Raw genomic sequence first — 15,855 nt, 5'->3', positions numbered from 1 at the left:
ACGCTGGGGCTGCTCCTCCTGCAGCTTCACTCAGTGTCGGCTCACCGGGGTTTAGTGCCGCAGTCCTGCTTCCAGGCTGCGGGTTGCAGAGCAGGGGCTCTACGTCTGCTCTAGAGCAGCTCTGTGCCCTTCCTTGGGGGGATGCTTGCTTCCACGAGGCCTTCATAGGAATGCTTGGGCTTTTGTTTAGAGCATTCCTTTCTTTTTTTCTCCCTTGGAAGAGAGACGTGACACACTTGGTGTTTTGTTTGTTTTTCTATGACCTTTCTAGAATGATTTGCTTCTCGTACTGATGTTGCTGAGCTCGCTGCTGTTAGTCTGTACGTGTCAAACCCACTGCTGAAACACCCCTTGTGCTCTTCCAAGAAATAAAGGCACTAGGTTCTCCTGGGTCCCCTTCTCCAGCTGGTGATTGCGGGCGGGGTGGCAGCGAGGGCTGCGTCCTTGGCGCTGAAGTTGTGCTTTCCAGACCTTCGTCCCGACCCGCCTTAATGAAGTAGGGCTAATGAGCGCGGGGGGGGCCCGGTGCGTGGCGGCGAGCGGAGGGACGGCCGTTCCTCCCGGCCGCCGGGGGCGCTGCGGCTTCGTGGAGCGGTGCTTCCGGCCGGCAGCTTCTCTGCTCTCCGCGCCGCGGCGCCGGCCGGGCCGCGCCGTGAGAGGCTGAGCTGGGCCCGGCCGCGCCTCGCCCTCCCCGGGCCCGCGGTGACCGGTGAGGCGGGCAGGCCGCGGCGGGGGGTCGGGCCGGGCGGAGGAGCGGGGACGCGGGCTGGCGGCCGGCGGCGCTGGGCGTGCGGGCCTTAGAGCCGCGGGCGGGGTGGGAGAGCGAGCGTGGGGCAGCGGGGCCTGGAGCTTGGCGTTGAATTCTCGCCGCTGCTCCCCGCAGGGCCTCGCTCGGGATTTTCCCTCCCCGAGCGCGGCGGGGGGGTGTTGGCCTGGGCGGGCCCGCAGCGGGGGCCGGACTCGGCGCGGGGGCCCCCGGCAGCGCTGCCCTCGGCAGGCCCCGCACCCTGTTCCCCTTCCAAACGTTAAGGAAATGCCCCTCTGTCACTTGCCGTCGGCGCGTTTCACTGTTTTTCCCCCTTACAGCTGTCTTTAGCCGCTAACACTTTGCTTTTTGACTTTCCACACTCTGTTAGGGTGTTTTTTTATTTCATAAAGCTACCAATATTTTCCCAACCTGCAAAAAAGCTTAATTAAATGCAATTATATATAACTATATAATATTATTTAATTATGTAATTACACATTGTTTTCTGTCAGTTACTCGCATTTCTAAATCTTCCTACAGTAGTATAACACAACTACCTCAAACTAATAATTTGAATAGGAAGCGTTAACGTGATTGATCTCGTAGAGTGCTGTTAACTCCGCAGAAAATTTAAATGTCTTCAGAAGACAAAGAAGCTCAGGAGGACGAGCTGCTGGCTTTGGCTAGCATCTACGATGAAGATGAGTTTAAGAGAGCCGAGTCTGCCCAAGGAGGAGAAACAAGAATTTGTCTGGAGTTGCCCCAAAACTTCAAAGTTTTTGTGAGTGGTGAGTTGAGGTGCTTTGCGTTATCCTGAAATTGGTTTTTACCCAGGTAATTTTCAGGTAGGTGCTGAGGTGGTCTCTGCTCCGGCGAGCTGTGGGAGTGCTAAAGCCGTGGCTGCCCCGGTGCCTGGGGCAGTGCTGGGGTTTGCGTCTGAGGGGGTGATTGCATCCTCATACACGTAACCTCCTCAGTGAACTTTAAAATTAGAGGTGAGTAATAGTATTGCTTTGGAATAATTAAATTCTTTTTTCTTTTTCTTTTTCCCCTCTTGAGGGTATGTCCTCCAGGTTCTTGGTTTGTGCAGGGTCTGGTATTCCACAGCAGTGGCGCTCACTGATGTAACCGCATGCATACAACCCCGTGACATTTTACTGCACTGAAGAGTTTTGTTGTTTAGAGTTGAATAAATTGTTTTAAGCCCAGAAGTCTATCAGATGAAAAGAGCTATCTGTCATAAACAGTTACAGTTCATTAGTTTTCATTTTCTTGTTGTTTCTCAGACTGTCTCAATTCCCTTCGATTCAGGCAGTTCCACGGAGAGCCTCCAGAGCAACGGCTTTGAATACACCGTTTGCTTCCTGCCTCCCCTGGTGCTGAATTTCGAGCTGCCACCAGACTACCCGTCCACCTCCCCGCCGGCGTTTACCCTCAGTGGGAAATGGCTCTCCCAAGCCCAGGTTTGCAGAGTAGTTTTAGTGTTTTAGCAGAGCTTTTGTGATCACAAGTAAGTTTGTCACTAATGGTGCTCTGGGGGATGTGAAGGCCATAGACAAAAGTAAAATTAAGACCTAAACGATTACATTGCTCTTTCAGTTGGCTCTTCTCCTGTCACATATTTGTTCTTATTTGGTCGCCATTCTGAGGAGTGAAAGCTTGCACCTGCAACCATTACTTTGATACGTGTTTTATCTATATATAAATCCTCCAGAGTCTGAAATCTAAGTATGCACTGAGGAGGACCACGGGGGAGGAAAACGGTAACGAGTCATCACAACTTATTGAAACCTGGAATTGTCTTTCTTTTCCAGCTCAGTGCTCTTTGCAAACATTTAGACAACGTGTGGGAAGAGAATCGAGGCTGCGTGGTCTTATTTGCCTGGATGCAGTTTCTGAAGGAAGAAACGCTGAGTTACCTGAATATTTCCTCCCCATATGAGCTAAAAATGTGCTGTCAAGGGAGTGGGCAGAGCAGGACGCCTTTGATCCCTCCCGATGCTGAGAAGGATTGTGACGGTGCAGCAGGCTCTGCCGCAGCTGAAGAAGAAGTCATCGACGCGAGGGCTGTGCAGGATGTGGAATCGTTGTCGAGTCTGATCAGGGAGATCTTGGACTTTGATCAGGCTCAGAGGAGGAAGTGCTTTAACAGTAAGATGTACTTGTGCAATATCTGCTTCTGTGAGAAGCTGGGCAGTGAGTGTATGTACTTCACCGAGTGCAGCCACGTGTACTGCAAAGCGTGCCTGAAGGACTACTTCGAAATACAGATCAGGGATGGCCAGGTCCACTGTCTCAACTGCCCAGAGCCGAAGTGTTCTTCTGTTGCCACTCCTGGCCAGGTAATACGAGTGTGCGAGCAGTGATGGTAGAGTTCTGCTGACTTACCGATAACTGCAGAAGACAAGGCGTGGCTCTTTCTGGTGAGCACTGGGAATAGGCCTGCAGAAGGTTTTTTCATACCCCGAGCCACGCAGAGGCATCAGAGCTAAAGGTGGGCCAGAAGGCACGTGCGTTGCCAGCTCTCCTGGTACTGGCGTTGGTCAGAGGCCTGAATCAGGGTCCCATTGCGTTTGACACCGCATGCTTTTCGTTTGATGAATTACTATTAAAATAGCATTTCTAGGAGTATTTTCATGAGCTGCTGGAGAATAGAAAGTGGATTCATCCCAGCCATAGGTACTTTTCCATTGACTTGCTGTTTTTTGCTGAAGCTGGCAGGCTCAGAACGTCAGATGCATGTGATCTGTCTTTGACCTTGGTTTAGGTTAAAGAGTTGGTTGGAGAGCAGCTGTTTGCGCGTTACGACCGCCTGCTTCTGCAGTCTAGCTTGGACCTGATGGCGGATGTCGTGTATTGCCCTCGCCCGGGCTGTCAGACGCCAGTCATGCAAGAACCAGGCTGCACCATGGGCATATGTTCCTGCTGCAACTATGCTTTCTGTACTCTCTGTAAAATGACTTACCATGGGGTCTCTCCATGTAAAGTCACCGCAGGTGAGTCGTCGTCTTTCAGAACTGCGTCAGGAAGCAATTAGGTTTTGTGTGAAAAAAAAAAAAGAAAGTCAGAAATTAAGCCAGGAAGCTCATCACCACGTGAGCTTTCCAAAAGATCAGACAGATTCATTGGGAGTAGGTCTGTTGCCAGCTATTAAAAATTAGTCCTTTGATGACCTTGCACAGCTCAGGAGGCCCCTAAACTGCTGACTGCCAAATGCTGAGAGGCCACAGCAGGGGAAGAGTAATTTTGTGTGCGCCTTTTTTTACCTTTTCCTATGAATCCACTACTTTCTGTTGTCAGAGTTGACACAGGAGTCAGGTGGATGCTCCTCTGACTGCTTGGCCTCAAAATCCCGTGACGAAGATTCATTAAATGTATTCTTAGAAAAAATATTTCAATTTTTCAATTTATTTGACATGGTAGACCTGTTCGAATTCCATCAACTGGTCTCTTTTATAATGAAACAGTCTAAAGCCGTTGAATTTTGAGGTAGGGGGATTTAACACTGTCAGCTTTTGCTTATGTATTCTAATGTTTTACTTGCTTTTTAATTAACGCTTGTCAATTCATTAATTAACGTTTGTTTCTTTTGAGAATACTTTATGCTGTTATTAGCTGGACTTCTTTATATAATACATTACAAAAGCTCTTTTGTTTTGTTTTGTTTGGGTTTTTTGTTTTGTTTTGTTCCCCAGAGAAATTAATGGATTTGCGAAATGAATATTTAGAAGCAGATGAGGCAACTAAAAGATTTTTGGAACAACGCTATGGCAAACGAGTGATTCAGAAAGCCCTTGAGGAGATGGAGAGTAAAGAGTGGCTAGAAAAGAACTCCAAGTCTTGTCCTTGCTGTGGTACTCATATAGAGGTAAGCGTGGAGGGGAAAGGCTGAAGTAACTCTTGACAGAAGCAAACACAAGTTAAGTCAGTATTTAGGCGGGAACAGAGATTTACTTGTAGCCACCAAGTCCACCAGGGAAGGTAAATTTCTAGGAAATGGTAAGAGAACTCTCCATTTCTATGTGTGGTGTGTAGGAAAGGAGGTGGTGTTTCTGGAGCTCAGGGACTTGAATAAATCCAGCAGCTGGTGTTGTTCGGACTCCAGCACTAAAAAGGTCCAGGCTGACTGTGAGTCCGCAGAACCCCTTTGTTTCCCACGTGTTTCAGGCTGCCGCTGTTTCAGACTGCAGCCAGGAGATAAAACTAGCTTCAGAAAAATGTTAATTTCCAGTATTATTGCAGGTAATTTACAGTTGTGTGATTCTAGCTCCTAGGTCTTTTGAACAGCGAACAATATCGGTGTTGTGACAGAGTCGGGGTTGATGGGTTTTTGGGGACTGTTAGCGTATTGAGGCAGGCCTGAAGACTGACACGGCAAGATTTTGTTACTGCTGTTTCTTGTTTTCTTCCCCTCAGAAACTAGATGGTTGTAACAAAATGACGTGTACGGGCTGCATGCAGTACTTCTGCTGGCTTTGTATGGGTTCTTTGTCAAGGGTGAACCCGTACCGGCACTTCAATGATCCATCTTCCCCGTGCTTTAACAGGTGTGTAGTTCCAGGTATTTCTTCCAGTGCCCTGCCACTTATTTTTCTGCTTTTTCTTAGTCTCTCCCAGATTATTCTTACCTTGAAATTTGTAGCTATACAGTTCAAGACACAATTTCTTCTCTCAAATATTTACACTTACAAGGACCCGACACTAACAATAAAAAAATCAGGAGTGATTCAGGGTATGGTTTTGCTTTTTAAGAAATTTTAGTTTAAAAATCTGGAGAAGTCTTCTGGGCCTGTTCCTGGTGCTCTATTTGCCACCTCTGACTGAGAGACAGCCTGTAGTGAAACGTTTCCTTGCAGATGTTCAGGTGCAACACGAGGTTTTGGGTAAGTAAAGCTCCTTCTGCAAAGCTGCCAACTTGCCTTACGTCGTCACTCTTAGGGGTGTATCGAGAGGCAAAGGATGCCGCTGCTCTCTGGACAAATGAAACGCTGGCAGGTCAGAGAGGGGTAATAATGGCAGCCTCTAAGCTTGTGTGTATCCTGCTGGGTTACGTGCCCATCGCTGTGATGCAGAGTGCCTGGCTACGGAAGTCGAAATACCAGTAGTTGACTCAATCCTCCACCGTCGTTCTGCTTTAAGAGATGTGGCTGGCAGGATTTTTTTTTTTTCTTTCTTTGGTCTTCTTTTCAGCATTCCCTCTTCCCCCAACAGTGGGTTTTTTCACTTCCTACCCTGGTTTCCTTTCTATTTTTCTAGTGTTGTTTTTTCTTTCAGTTCAGCTTAACCTCTACCTATCTTGACTAAGCTCATCTGTTTTATTAAAAAAACATTTTCTTCCCCATCGTTCCCCCCTACCGTTTATGTTAGGGTTGTTTGCCCTGCTCCGTATCGTCCGATTAGACTGCAAGCGGTTTGGAGCAGGCAGGCGGGGCTGCTGATTATGTACTGCCTGAGGACCAACTAGGAATGGCAGCATGCTGGGTGCCTTTTCATACGTTTTGGATTATGAATATTTTCAGGGGTTTCTTGAATCATCGTGTTTATAAGGTACTGTAAAACCCTCTGGTGTAACGTGCCAGAGAAGTGCAGAGTAGCTTATTTTAGTCGACTTTGAGGACTGCGGTGTGGGTGTGGTTTATGATACTGGAAAAAATTGCAAAACTTGCTGGTTTTGTATTTTCTGTCACATTTATATTGTTGTTTGGTGTTTTTTTTTTGTACGTATTTTACTTTTCTTACATCCTGATGTGAATTACTGGCTGTCTTGCAGATTGTTTCAAGCCATGCATGTTGATGGTGGGTTCTGGGAAGATGAAGATGAAGACTAGTAGCTTTCTCTAGCAACAGAAGCTGAACAAACCAGAGACGGATGCTTTCCAGTTTTTTTGTCATTTGTTTGCTTTTCACTTCCATTCTGTGACAGAAGAATGATAACTGCGTTGCTCTGCAGGATGCTCACACTTCAGAGGCTGTTGCCAAAACCAAAAGAGAACACTTTACCCATCCTGTGGTCAGGATCACCACTGAAGGCCCTAAAAACCATACCCATTGCTAAAGATAGGTACCACCAGTCAGAAGTTGGAAAATTACTGGGAAAATGTATACTAAGAGGTGCCCCTTTTTGAAAAGCAGACACAAAACTGAAGCCCCAAAGCAGAGACATTTGGGGGTTTCCATGAGGGAGACTGACCTTTCGAGGATCTTGGCGTATCCACTGCGGGTTTTAGGGCAGTTTTGTTTCAGCTGTAGCGCTCTTTGTGGAGCTCTTAGCAATGCTGCTTGGACAGGGAGAGTTTCTGGTACAATACAGAAAATTTCTGCAGTATTCAGCAACCGAGGCTATTGTTTCTGTAGCATTTCCTGACCTGTTTCTCAGAAGAGCAGCTCATTGCTCTGTCACTGGTACTTCTAATGATGATTGATTATCCCTAGCCTCCTCCTTCCTGGCTGCAGTGCCTGGGTCTTTGCGCTGCTGTGTGCTTTGGCAGAAAATGACCAATGACCATTTCCAGGAATCTGAATCCGTGTGATCGCTCATCTCGGTGTTGCTGTTGTATTCACTCACGTTGCCTCTCCTTGTTTTGACAGTGATGAGTGCTAAGGCGACGAGCTGAGTATGTGGCCAGTGAGAGGACGAAAAGTATCAGTCAGATATTGAAACGCATTTTTATGGATACATAGTTGAGATTCACATGAATTCTTCAAGATGGGGAAAATTACCTCGACTTTTCAGATCATGAAGTAACTTATTTTTTACTAATTCTTCATGTAAGAGATTTGATCAGTTGACAGTTTTGCTTCTGGACTAGATACCTGATGTCCACCGCTCTTGCACTTCACAATATTTCAAAAACCATATTGTTTCCCCCAAAAGCTCGGTAAGTAGTTTTTTGAGCATGAAAGTAATTACTGGAAGGAACCACTAATTTTTTAGAAGTTTTTCCACTTGCAGAATGGTCTAAAAGTGTATTTTGAAATTAAAACTGCATGTGCTGCATTCAAAACAACTAGCAGGGTCCAGATGGATAGCTCAGGAGCTGGAAGGCTTCAGAAATTCAAGGTGAAAACCTCTCGCTCAATTTTGACTCTTAGTAAATGAATTTGTACTCTGATATCTGTCCCCAGTCAGTGCCAATTTAGTTGCATTCACAGAGGATAGAAGTCTGTGCTATTAGAATTGGCAGTGATTAAAAAGATAGGAGATGGTAAGAGCAGATCTCTTGTCTTGGCTTAGGCTATAGGACAGCGTGTAGGGAAAGGTTCCATTGTGTATGGTTTAAATTGTGTTTCCTGCACCTTTCACATGCACTAAATTCACTTTAAGACAGTAAATGCAGTTGTCTCCCTGGTTGTCTTCATTACGGCGTGTCTGTGGCCGCGCAGGTCGGCCGTGGGCCGGAGCTCAGTTCGGCGTCTGGGCGGCGATCGCCCAGTGCCTGTGTGCCGCGGGGCCGAGGCGCCCGCTGGCGTGGTCTGCAGGGTGACACAGACCGGACCCGCGCAGAGCTCGCGCGCGAGGCTGGCACAGGACGTGTTCTGCTGATGGACGTCTGGACGGTTACGTACGCGAAGGGCCCTCACGCCCCAAGGGCGCTGGTTTGCCCTGGGCGATGCAAGCCCCTGCCTGGCAGATGGTGGCCGTGGTGACACCACTGTGGGAGCACTGTGCTGGATGTGGCGGCCAGCTTTCAGCTGCAATCCCCACGGCGGTTTCCACTCTGGCCACAATTTTTAACTCCACAGGCCGAGTCCAGAGGCTTCCTGCTTTGAGAAGGGCCTTTCCTCCCGCTAAGCTGCATGTGTGGGCAGATGGGGAACATTTGTGAGAAGTGGGTGTGCTTCAACCCTGTTTTCCTGCCTGGATGGAGGAGCTGGTGTTGGATCCCTTAAACCTGCCGGAGGCTGGCCAGGTCCCTTCTGCCAGGACAGAGGTGGGCTGAGCATGGGGTCTGCACACCAAAGGGTACGTTGGGATGAGAAGCCGTGGCTGGGGATGTCTGCCAGAGCACAGGCGCTGTGGTGAGGTATTTCAAGATGTGGCAGTGAACCACCCCTGCTTTCAAGAGCTTTGTGTGGACAGAGGAGGAACAGCGACGTAGTCGCCACCACGTCTGTGAGTTCCAGGCACGTGGGGACCTGTGGGCAGGAGCTCCCGCACTCTGTGGTGAGGGAGAGGAGGACAAACCTTCTGAGGAGGGGACAAGGAAGGACTGTGCTCGTGGGATAGTCAGCTGGAAAGGTAGTACAGCTAACACCAGAACCTGTCTTCACGGACAGAGCAAGGCAGGCAGCTCCGGTAACATGGCACAGATTTTTCCTCTGTGCATACTTTCTCCTATTGTAGACCTCACTTTCTCCATTTCTCTGCAGACACAGAACGAGCCCTAGATTATTTGGAGACACTTTGTGGTAAAAGAGAGTGAGCTGTGACCTTTTTTCTCCTTTAAAGATCCCCACTTTTTTATATGACATGGCTGCTGCCTGGCAGGACAGCCCCTCTGCCGGTGTTTGGTGCAAAGCCGCCAGCAGTTACGAGACAAGGGGGGAAGCTCCTGACGCAGGGAGCCGCAGCAGCTATTTCTACCAAACTGCTTTCACTACAGCTTTGGTTCTAGGTGATAGAGAAGTCTTGTGCAAAGTAACAGGGCTTTCTCATTCTTCAGAGGTTGTGGTGCTGCTGTTCAAAGATGGCATCGCGCTTAGCCTCATGAACAGTGCCAGGTTGGACTGGCACAGTGAGTCTGAGCACCAGACACAGGCAGTGTGACCATTCAGAAAAAAATTGAGACATTACAGATCAACAGCTTACAAAATTTCTGCACAAAGAAAATAAATGCTTGCCAGCTTGTCTTGCCCCTCACTCGACAGCGTTTGATAGGAAACCCAGGAATGACCTGGGTGGGTCTTCCCCGTACAGGCTGTTGACCACTGCTGTGGGGCTTCTGTGACTAAACACAGGCTGAGGCCAGAGGGAGCAGACTGCTCCCTTTGAGGCTTACTGGGCATTTCCTTGTAGCAAGGCAAAGCACGGGAAGGAGGGAGAGAGAACTTTCAGGCTCTGCGCTGACACAAATAACAGTGCTGAGCAGCAGAGAGAGAGGTCATTTACGCTTAATCTGAACAAGTCTGCCCTCCTGTAGTACTTCATGAAGCACCAGGGCATACAAAATTCTACCCTGAGGCTGAATAGGTAAGGCTTCTTGCGTGACAACAAATAAGATCACGCAGATGCATAAACTGCATTGTTAATACAGCGCTGGCAGATGCTCCTTGTAGCCTCTCGTTTGCTGAGATGGTCTCGGGTCCAACATCCAGCTCAAAGTGGGGTTCAGCCAGGGCTTTATCCAGCCAGGTCTTCAAAACCTCTTGAGGACAGATTGCAGCTCCCTGGGGAACCTGCCCCGCTGCTTGACTGTCCTCACGGGTGGGTTTTTTTCCTTCTATCCAGTCTGAGCATCTTGTCTCAACTCCAGCTCCCGTTGTCTCTTCTCATCTTCCCCCCATGCGCTGCGTCATCTCGATGACCTCCTCGTAGCTGTGAAGCACAGTGCTATGAGGTCATGCTGAAGCCTTCCCCTCCTCAGGCTTAACAGGCTCAGTTCCCATTTTCAATGACTATAAAGTAAGAGTGTGTAAAAATGACTATAATGCAGAAGGCACTTGTCCTAATTGCAAGGAAGACATCCCAAAGCAATTACTGGCTCGGTTTCTACAAAATTGTACTTCCGTATATCTTCACCTTTACCTTTTGGGGCCTTCAGTCCACGTGATTCCAGTTGCTTCATAGATTAAAAACTCACTCGCCGTTGACTTTACCTTCAGAGAGTAAGTTAGTGGCAGAAGTTTGTGGAACAGAGTGCACTGGATCCCATCCTCATTTGGTTAATTAAGGCAGGTGTTTGGCATCTGTCTTTTTAATGGAAAGAAGCAAGCACATAATCGTTTTGCTAATTTAAGAACACATACGAGTTTCTGCAGCAATTCCCTTTCTTCACAGCTGGCTGTCACCAGAACAGCTGGTTCAGCACTCCTCAGAGCAGCAGAGGTTCATCGCTGTGCGGCTGCTTAGGCTGGCGGCTTTCTGCTCCCATCTCCTTCATGCTCCACAAGGGCTCCACAAGCTTGTTGTGGACCAGCGTTAAACCTAATGTAGCGAGTAAAAAGATGACTTCAGTAGACATAATAAAGCAAAATTCTCATTCTTTGGATGCTAATGAAATTAGGCATTACTAGCGTCCTTGTTCCTCTGCTCCCATGCCCGCACAGTCAAGCGTTGCCTTTGCGCTGTTATGGTGGTTGTGCGCCTCAGCCGTTACAGAACGTGCTCCTTTGGGAGCTGATCAAACAGAAACAGACATGCAAAGCGTGGCTTGTGCCACCTGAAAACTGAGCACAGCAGCCGCCCGGCCTGGTCAAACACTCACCTTGAAAGTACTTCATGGTCTTAACTTTGAGTTCCAGCGTGGTGTCCTCACCGCACACAAACACCGCGTTGGGGTGCTGCTGGAAAGCAGATGCTGTCCACGTGTGGTTGACGCCTTCCTCGATGGCTTTGTACAAAGCAAAGGCTTTGTGGGCTCCTGCGATAAGAATCATCACCTGGGCTCGGAGACACAGAGGGTGGCAGTTAGGGTGTAGACGGCGCGTTCAGAGAGAGCACACCCGCGCCCTGCTGAACCAAGGGAGAGCCGCCCCGGTCCCTAGCAGGGGGATCTGTCATCCTCTGCAGGGGCACTGTGTGACAATTGGTTGCTCTGGCTGCATTATATTTGCCAATTAAATCATAGCCTGGTGGGTTATGTTAATGACCTGGATCCTTTGAGCTCCCCTGTTAGGCACCTGTATGCTGAGACTTGGCAAGTTCAGTCGAGGTATAGACGCAATTAAAGCCATCCCACACAGTTTTCATGATCTGCTGGTGTAGCGTCAAGTGATCCAGTGATTCTTGCAGTTCTTTCCCCAGATGAGATTCTTAACCAAAGGCATCCTCCCAAGCCTCTCTAGCTCCCTGTGGATCACAGCTGTACTGCAGCGTTCCACAAACGTAGGTGTTAGCAGAGTGAAAAAGGAAGACGGAGCACGAGCCCTTCCGCAGCGCTGCAGGAGAGCAGGAGGAGCAGGTGTTCAGCTGCCTGTGGCAGGAGAAGCACACGCTGGCCTGCACCAGCAGGGTGCAATGCTGCTCTGAGGCTGGGTGACCTGCAGCTGCGCTGGGAAGCCCTGCTCAAGAGCCACCGAGTCACTGCTTTTCTCCTAACCTCTCTGGCATCCATGACAGTGCCTACTCCGACCGTCAAAGCCATTGTGGGGACTTTGGAGAGGTCACCATCAAAGAACCTGGCGTTAGCCAATATGGTGTCCATAGCCAAGGTCTTCACTCGCGTCCTGGACACCAAACTTGACCCGGGCTCCTTGAAGGCGATGTGACCGTCTGGGCCAATACCTGTGACAGAGACAGTTTGAGAAGCAGCTCCGTGGCTGTAGCGGTTGCTGTAGGAGGCAGAGCCAGCAGCACTCCTATCAGAGGGACATTCAATGCTTCAGGAATAGATACAGATCTAAGAAAAACACTTGCAATTTTTCTGCTCAAGCTTAAATTTGCTTCTGGTAGGAATGACAGCAAAAGCCCCCTCTGAAGTCAACAAGGACTCTTCCCTAATTGCGCTGGGACAGCAAGCAGATGGCGGAATGGTCAGGCAAACCGACAGGAAGAGCTTGCGCTGAGCTCCTGCTGGCTCAGAGGACTCTGACTGCTCCTAGCAATTTCCTGTTAGCACTGGCAACTGCAGTACGATTTGTGTTCGGTGCAGTTCTAGCCCTGCCTGTGTCTCCTGCTAAGCGTTTCCTGAGCAATTCGCTTACTGGATTGCCATGCTGAAAACTGGGGGAGCGCTGCACTGGAAGACAAGGCTGCCAGCACCCGGGGCGATGGAGTGTGGTTGGCTTTCCCTGCACATCCGCTGCACTGCGCTGAAAACGAGCTCTCCTGACAATAAATGAGAGAGCTGGTGGAGGAACGGCAGTGCTGCCTGCCAGTCCTTCGGGTTTTCACCTCCAACAGAGTTCAGTTCCTCCAGCTGCTTTGGTTTTATCCTCAAATGCATCACACTCTGCCTGTAGATCCGGTGCATTTCCATCCAAAATGTGAACGTTTTCTGCTGAGATGTCAAGATGCTTAAAGAAGTCATTCCACAAGAAGGAATGGTAGCTTTCCGGGTGATCCCGTGGGAGACCTGGTAACAGAGCACGCACGGGACTAAGACCAGCAGAAAGAATATCACGCAGAACAGAAACCACCTGTACGCGCTTGCCGTGGCGGTGATGGAGCACTGCCTTCTCTGTCATTTGTGACTCCCTCAACTCACCCAAGTTGTTTTTATTTCCCTAAATAGCAAAATTAAATCAATCACAACAGCTCCTATGAGATGCACGCTCATACTAACATGCAACAGATGTTCCAGAAAAGCAGGCACACGCTGTGCCTCAGCTCTTCCTGCCTTTTCAGCGTTCCGCCAGCTCGCGTTAGCAAGAACGATTAAAAAACTGTGCCGAAGCCTGGGAAATAACTTGCTGCATAATTTTTTCCCCTTGACTGCTACGAATCCACACTGGACTGCCTATTCCCTAATGCTGCTCGATTAGGATTGTTCACAGAAAAACTTCTTGGCCAGAGTAAAATTAGCATTAGCAAATATTTGTCTTGTACGTTTTTTCACCTTTGGAGCTTTAGGTTTGCCCACTAATCTGTGCTCTTTCTTCTGAAGGGGCTATTTCATCACCGCTTCAGAAACGGACCGGTCCCTCGATAGCCCTCTGCAGCTCCCTGACAGGAGGTTGTGGTGAGGCGGGGGTTGGTCTCTGCTCCCAAGTAACCAGCGACAGGACAAGAGGAAACGGCCTCAAGTTGCACCAGGGGAGGTTCAGATCGGATATCAGGAAAAATTTCTTCACCGAAAGAGTTGTGAAGCACTGGACCAGGCTGCCCAGGGCAGTGGTGGGCTCCCCATCCCTGGAGGGGTTCAAAAACCGTGTAGACGTGGCACTTGGGGACATGGTTTAGCAGGCGTGGGGGTGGATGGTTGGACTTGGTGATCTTAGAGGTCCTTTCCAGCCTTAATGATTCTGTGATTACAACAGTGAACAGAGCGTGACCTGCTGACATTTGTGAGGTTCCTGACGGCAGTGGCATCCCCAAAAGCCCTTCCTCCTCTTGCCCCGGCTGCCTTCAAGCTGTGACGGAAACATTCCCGACCTCTGCTTGCAAAGTCTTGTTTCGCTGTTGAGATGCAAAGCTCTTACTTCAAAGTTAGACAGCTTTTCACTTTCATTAGAAGAAAGAGCAATATACAAATTGCTTTGCTAGGATCCAGCCTGTGCAGTTCCTTCTTATTTTAATAATTTAAACGACTGAGTGCTCCTGATACTGTCTCATCGCGGATGCTGAGAAGTCCTGGCTTGGTCTGCATTCGGATGGGGAAGGATGGGTGTGACGGGCCGTAGCCAGATGGCTGTGGTCAGACACGGGAAGAGTTTTAGGCCACAGAGACGAAATAAATGGCAAGCACCATGTGTTCCATCAGCCGTGGTTACCAGCAGGCAGGAAGGTACTCCCGTGGCTGCAGTGCTGGGTGGAGGGCTGACAGCGGCGGCATCCTCGGCTCTCCCGCTGTGCGGGGCAGCCCGGGCTTCGGTTCTGCGTGAAACGGCTTTGCCGCTCCTCCCATCGGGGTCGTATCGGTGCGATAGCCCCATCGGTCCCCAGGGCACCGAGCGCCCGTGGGTTCGTAGGCGCAGGACAGAGGCGCTGGCGAACGGGGGGCTGCGCCTCGCTGGGATGGAGGGGCGGCGGGGACCTGGCTGAGGGCTGAACGCTTCCCGGCCTGGGGCTGCCTCGGTCCCTTCGCCAGGCGCGGCCGGCACGAAGGGAATGCGCTGAGCCTTCCTCCGGACCTGCACGCCCGACGCGGGAGTCGCGGTGAAGAGAACGTCACCGTTACTGCGGCGCACCCGCGGGTTCTGGTGTGCAAAGCCAGAACTGCTGCAGCCCCTCAGCTCTGCAGACAGCCCACATCGCATGGCTCAGCGTTACCACGGAAACGCGGCCAGGGCTCGAAGATCTCTGAAAAGCAAATACTGCAGGCACAGACCGCGTAGGAATCGATCGCGAGAGACACCACGGGCTGCCCACAGCGGAGGGCTGCAGGGCAACAGGCGCGTCCCTGCCTGGGGTGCCATGCGGGCTGTCGGGTTTGCCTGCCATCGGGGCGGCCCGTGGACAGGCGTCACCCATCCCTGCCACCAGCCTGGCCTTCTTTGCGGCACTTTGTCCCCTCCGAGGCACGGAGAGCTGCTGCGATTTGGGATCGGCCTTACAGCACCCTAACACGCTGCTCAGGCAGCCCCGGCGTCGCGGCTGGATTTGGTTTAAACCCCAGTGCTGTGGGGACTGCAGAGGGTCTGGCTCTCGCTTTAATCTCCCGTGCAAGTGGCTCTGGCAGATGCGGTGCACAAAGACGCAGGAGGCAGCCGGCGGCTCCCAGTAAAAGCAAAACGTGTTTTGATGCGAGGAACAAACTGCAACGGTGCAGGAGAGCCAGGCACGTGCATCTGCCCTGTGCCGCCCACATCCCGTGTATCTGCAGACTTTATGCAGTCTTAATGTTGCTTAGGAGTTGCTCCAGGGCTGGGTTTTATGTGTGCCTGGCATGCTGGGTATTTTTAGGTATGATAATTTATGCGTGTTATTGTTTCTGTGTTTCCAGCTAGCTGTTCAAATGTTGAAGAACTTCCTGGTGTCTGAACAGGCTGATTTTCCTTCCTTGCAAAGGCAGCAGATGGAAGGAAACAAACACTTCTCTGCAGAAGAAGCTGAAGTTTAACCACGGGGTTCTAACAAGCACAGCATTTTCTTTTTCTCTCTGTTGAAGTGATTAGAGCCAACAGCGCTCAGAGACTGGGGCTTTTGCTGCTGGGAGCTGCTTGGGAGCACTGGGATTTTTCTCCTCAAAAAAGCAACAATTAAAAAATTATCTGCATAAATGACCCACTCTCCAAATCCTGTAATTAAAGAGTCTTTTTAACATCCACCATCTGTCACCTCTTCCTGC

The 15,855-nt window shown here is 50.0% G+C and overlaps 1 protein-coding gene across 2 annotated transcripts; it reads left to right on the top strand.

Moving 5' to 3' along the window:
* Positions 1-613: 613 nt before the first annotated feature.
* Positions 614-15,855, top strand: RNF14 (ring finger protein 14). Of its 2 annotated transcripts, none has more exons than XM_075441447.1 (8): positions 614-709; positions 1,374-1,536; positions 2,060-2,211; positions 2,563-3,090; positions 3,516-3,744; positions 4,444-4,616; positions 5,165-5,295; positions 6,519-15,855. In XM_075441447.1, the coding sequence occupies exons 2-8, from the start codon at positions 1,383-1,385 to the stop codon at positions 6,574-6,576; spliced, it is 1,425 nt and encodes a 474-aa protein (XP_075297562.1). In that variant the 5' UTR covers positions 614-709; positions 1,374-1,382; the 3' UTR covers positions 6,577-15,855. The 2 variants fall into 2 exon arrangements, with proteins under 2 accessions (XP_075297562.1, XP_075297563.1); XM_075441448.1 differs by having other exon boundaries at positions 617-709; positions 1,355-1,536.

The sequence above is a fragment of the Opisthocomus hoazin genome, chromosome 22 (assembly GCF_030867145.1).
Source record: "Opisthocomus hoazin isolate bOpiHoa1 chromosome 22, bOpiHoa1.hap1, whole genome shotgun sequence".
NCBI classification, from domain to species: Eukaryota; Metazoa; Chordata; class Aves; order Opisthocomiformes; family Opisthocomidae; genus Opisthocomus; species Opisthocomus hoazin.
This window is presented reverse-complemented; position numbering and strand designations above follow the sequence as displayed.

Excerpts from the sequence above, each read along its gene's own strand:
- RNF14 (XM_075441447.1), top strand. The coding sequence starts at position 1,383 with ATGTCTTCAGAAGACAAAGAAGCTCAGGAGGACGAGCTGCTGGCTTTG. Across the intron at positions 1,537-2,059 it reads CTTCAAAGTTTTTGTGAGTG|GCAGTTCCACGGAGAGCCTC; the intron begins GTGAGTTGAGGT and ends CCTTCGATTCAG. Across the intron at positions 3,745-4,443 it reads TCCATGTAAAGTCACCGCAG|AGAAATTAATGGATTTGCGA; the intron begins GTGAGTCGTCGT and ends TTTGTTCCCCAG.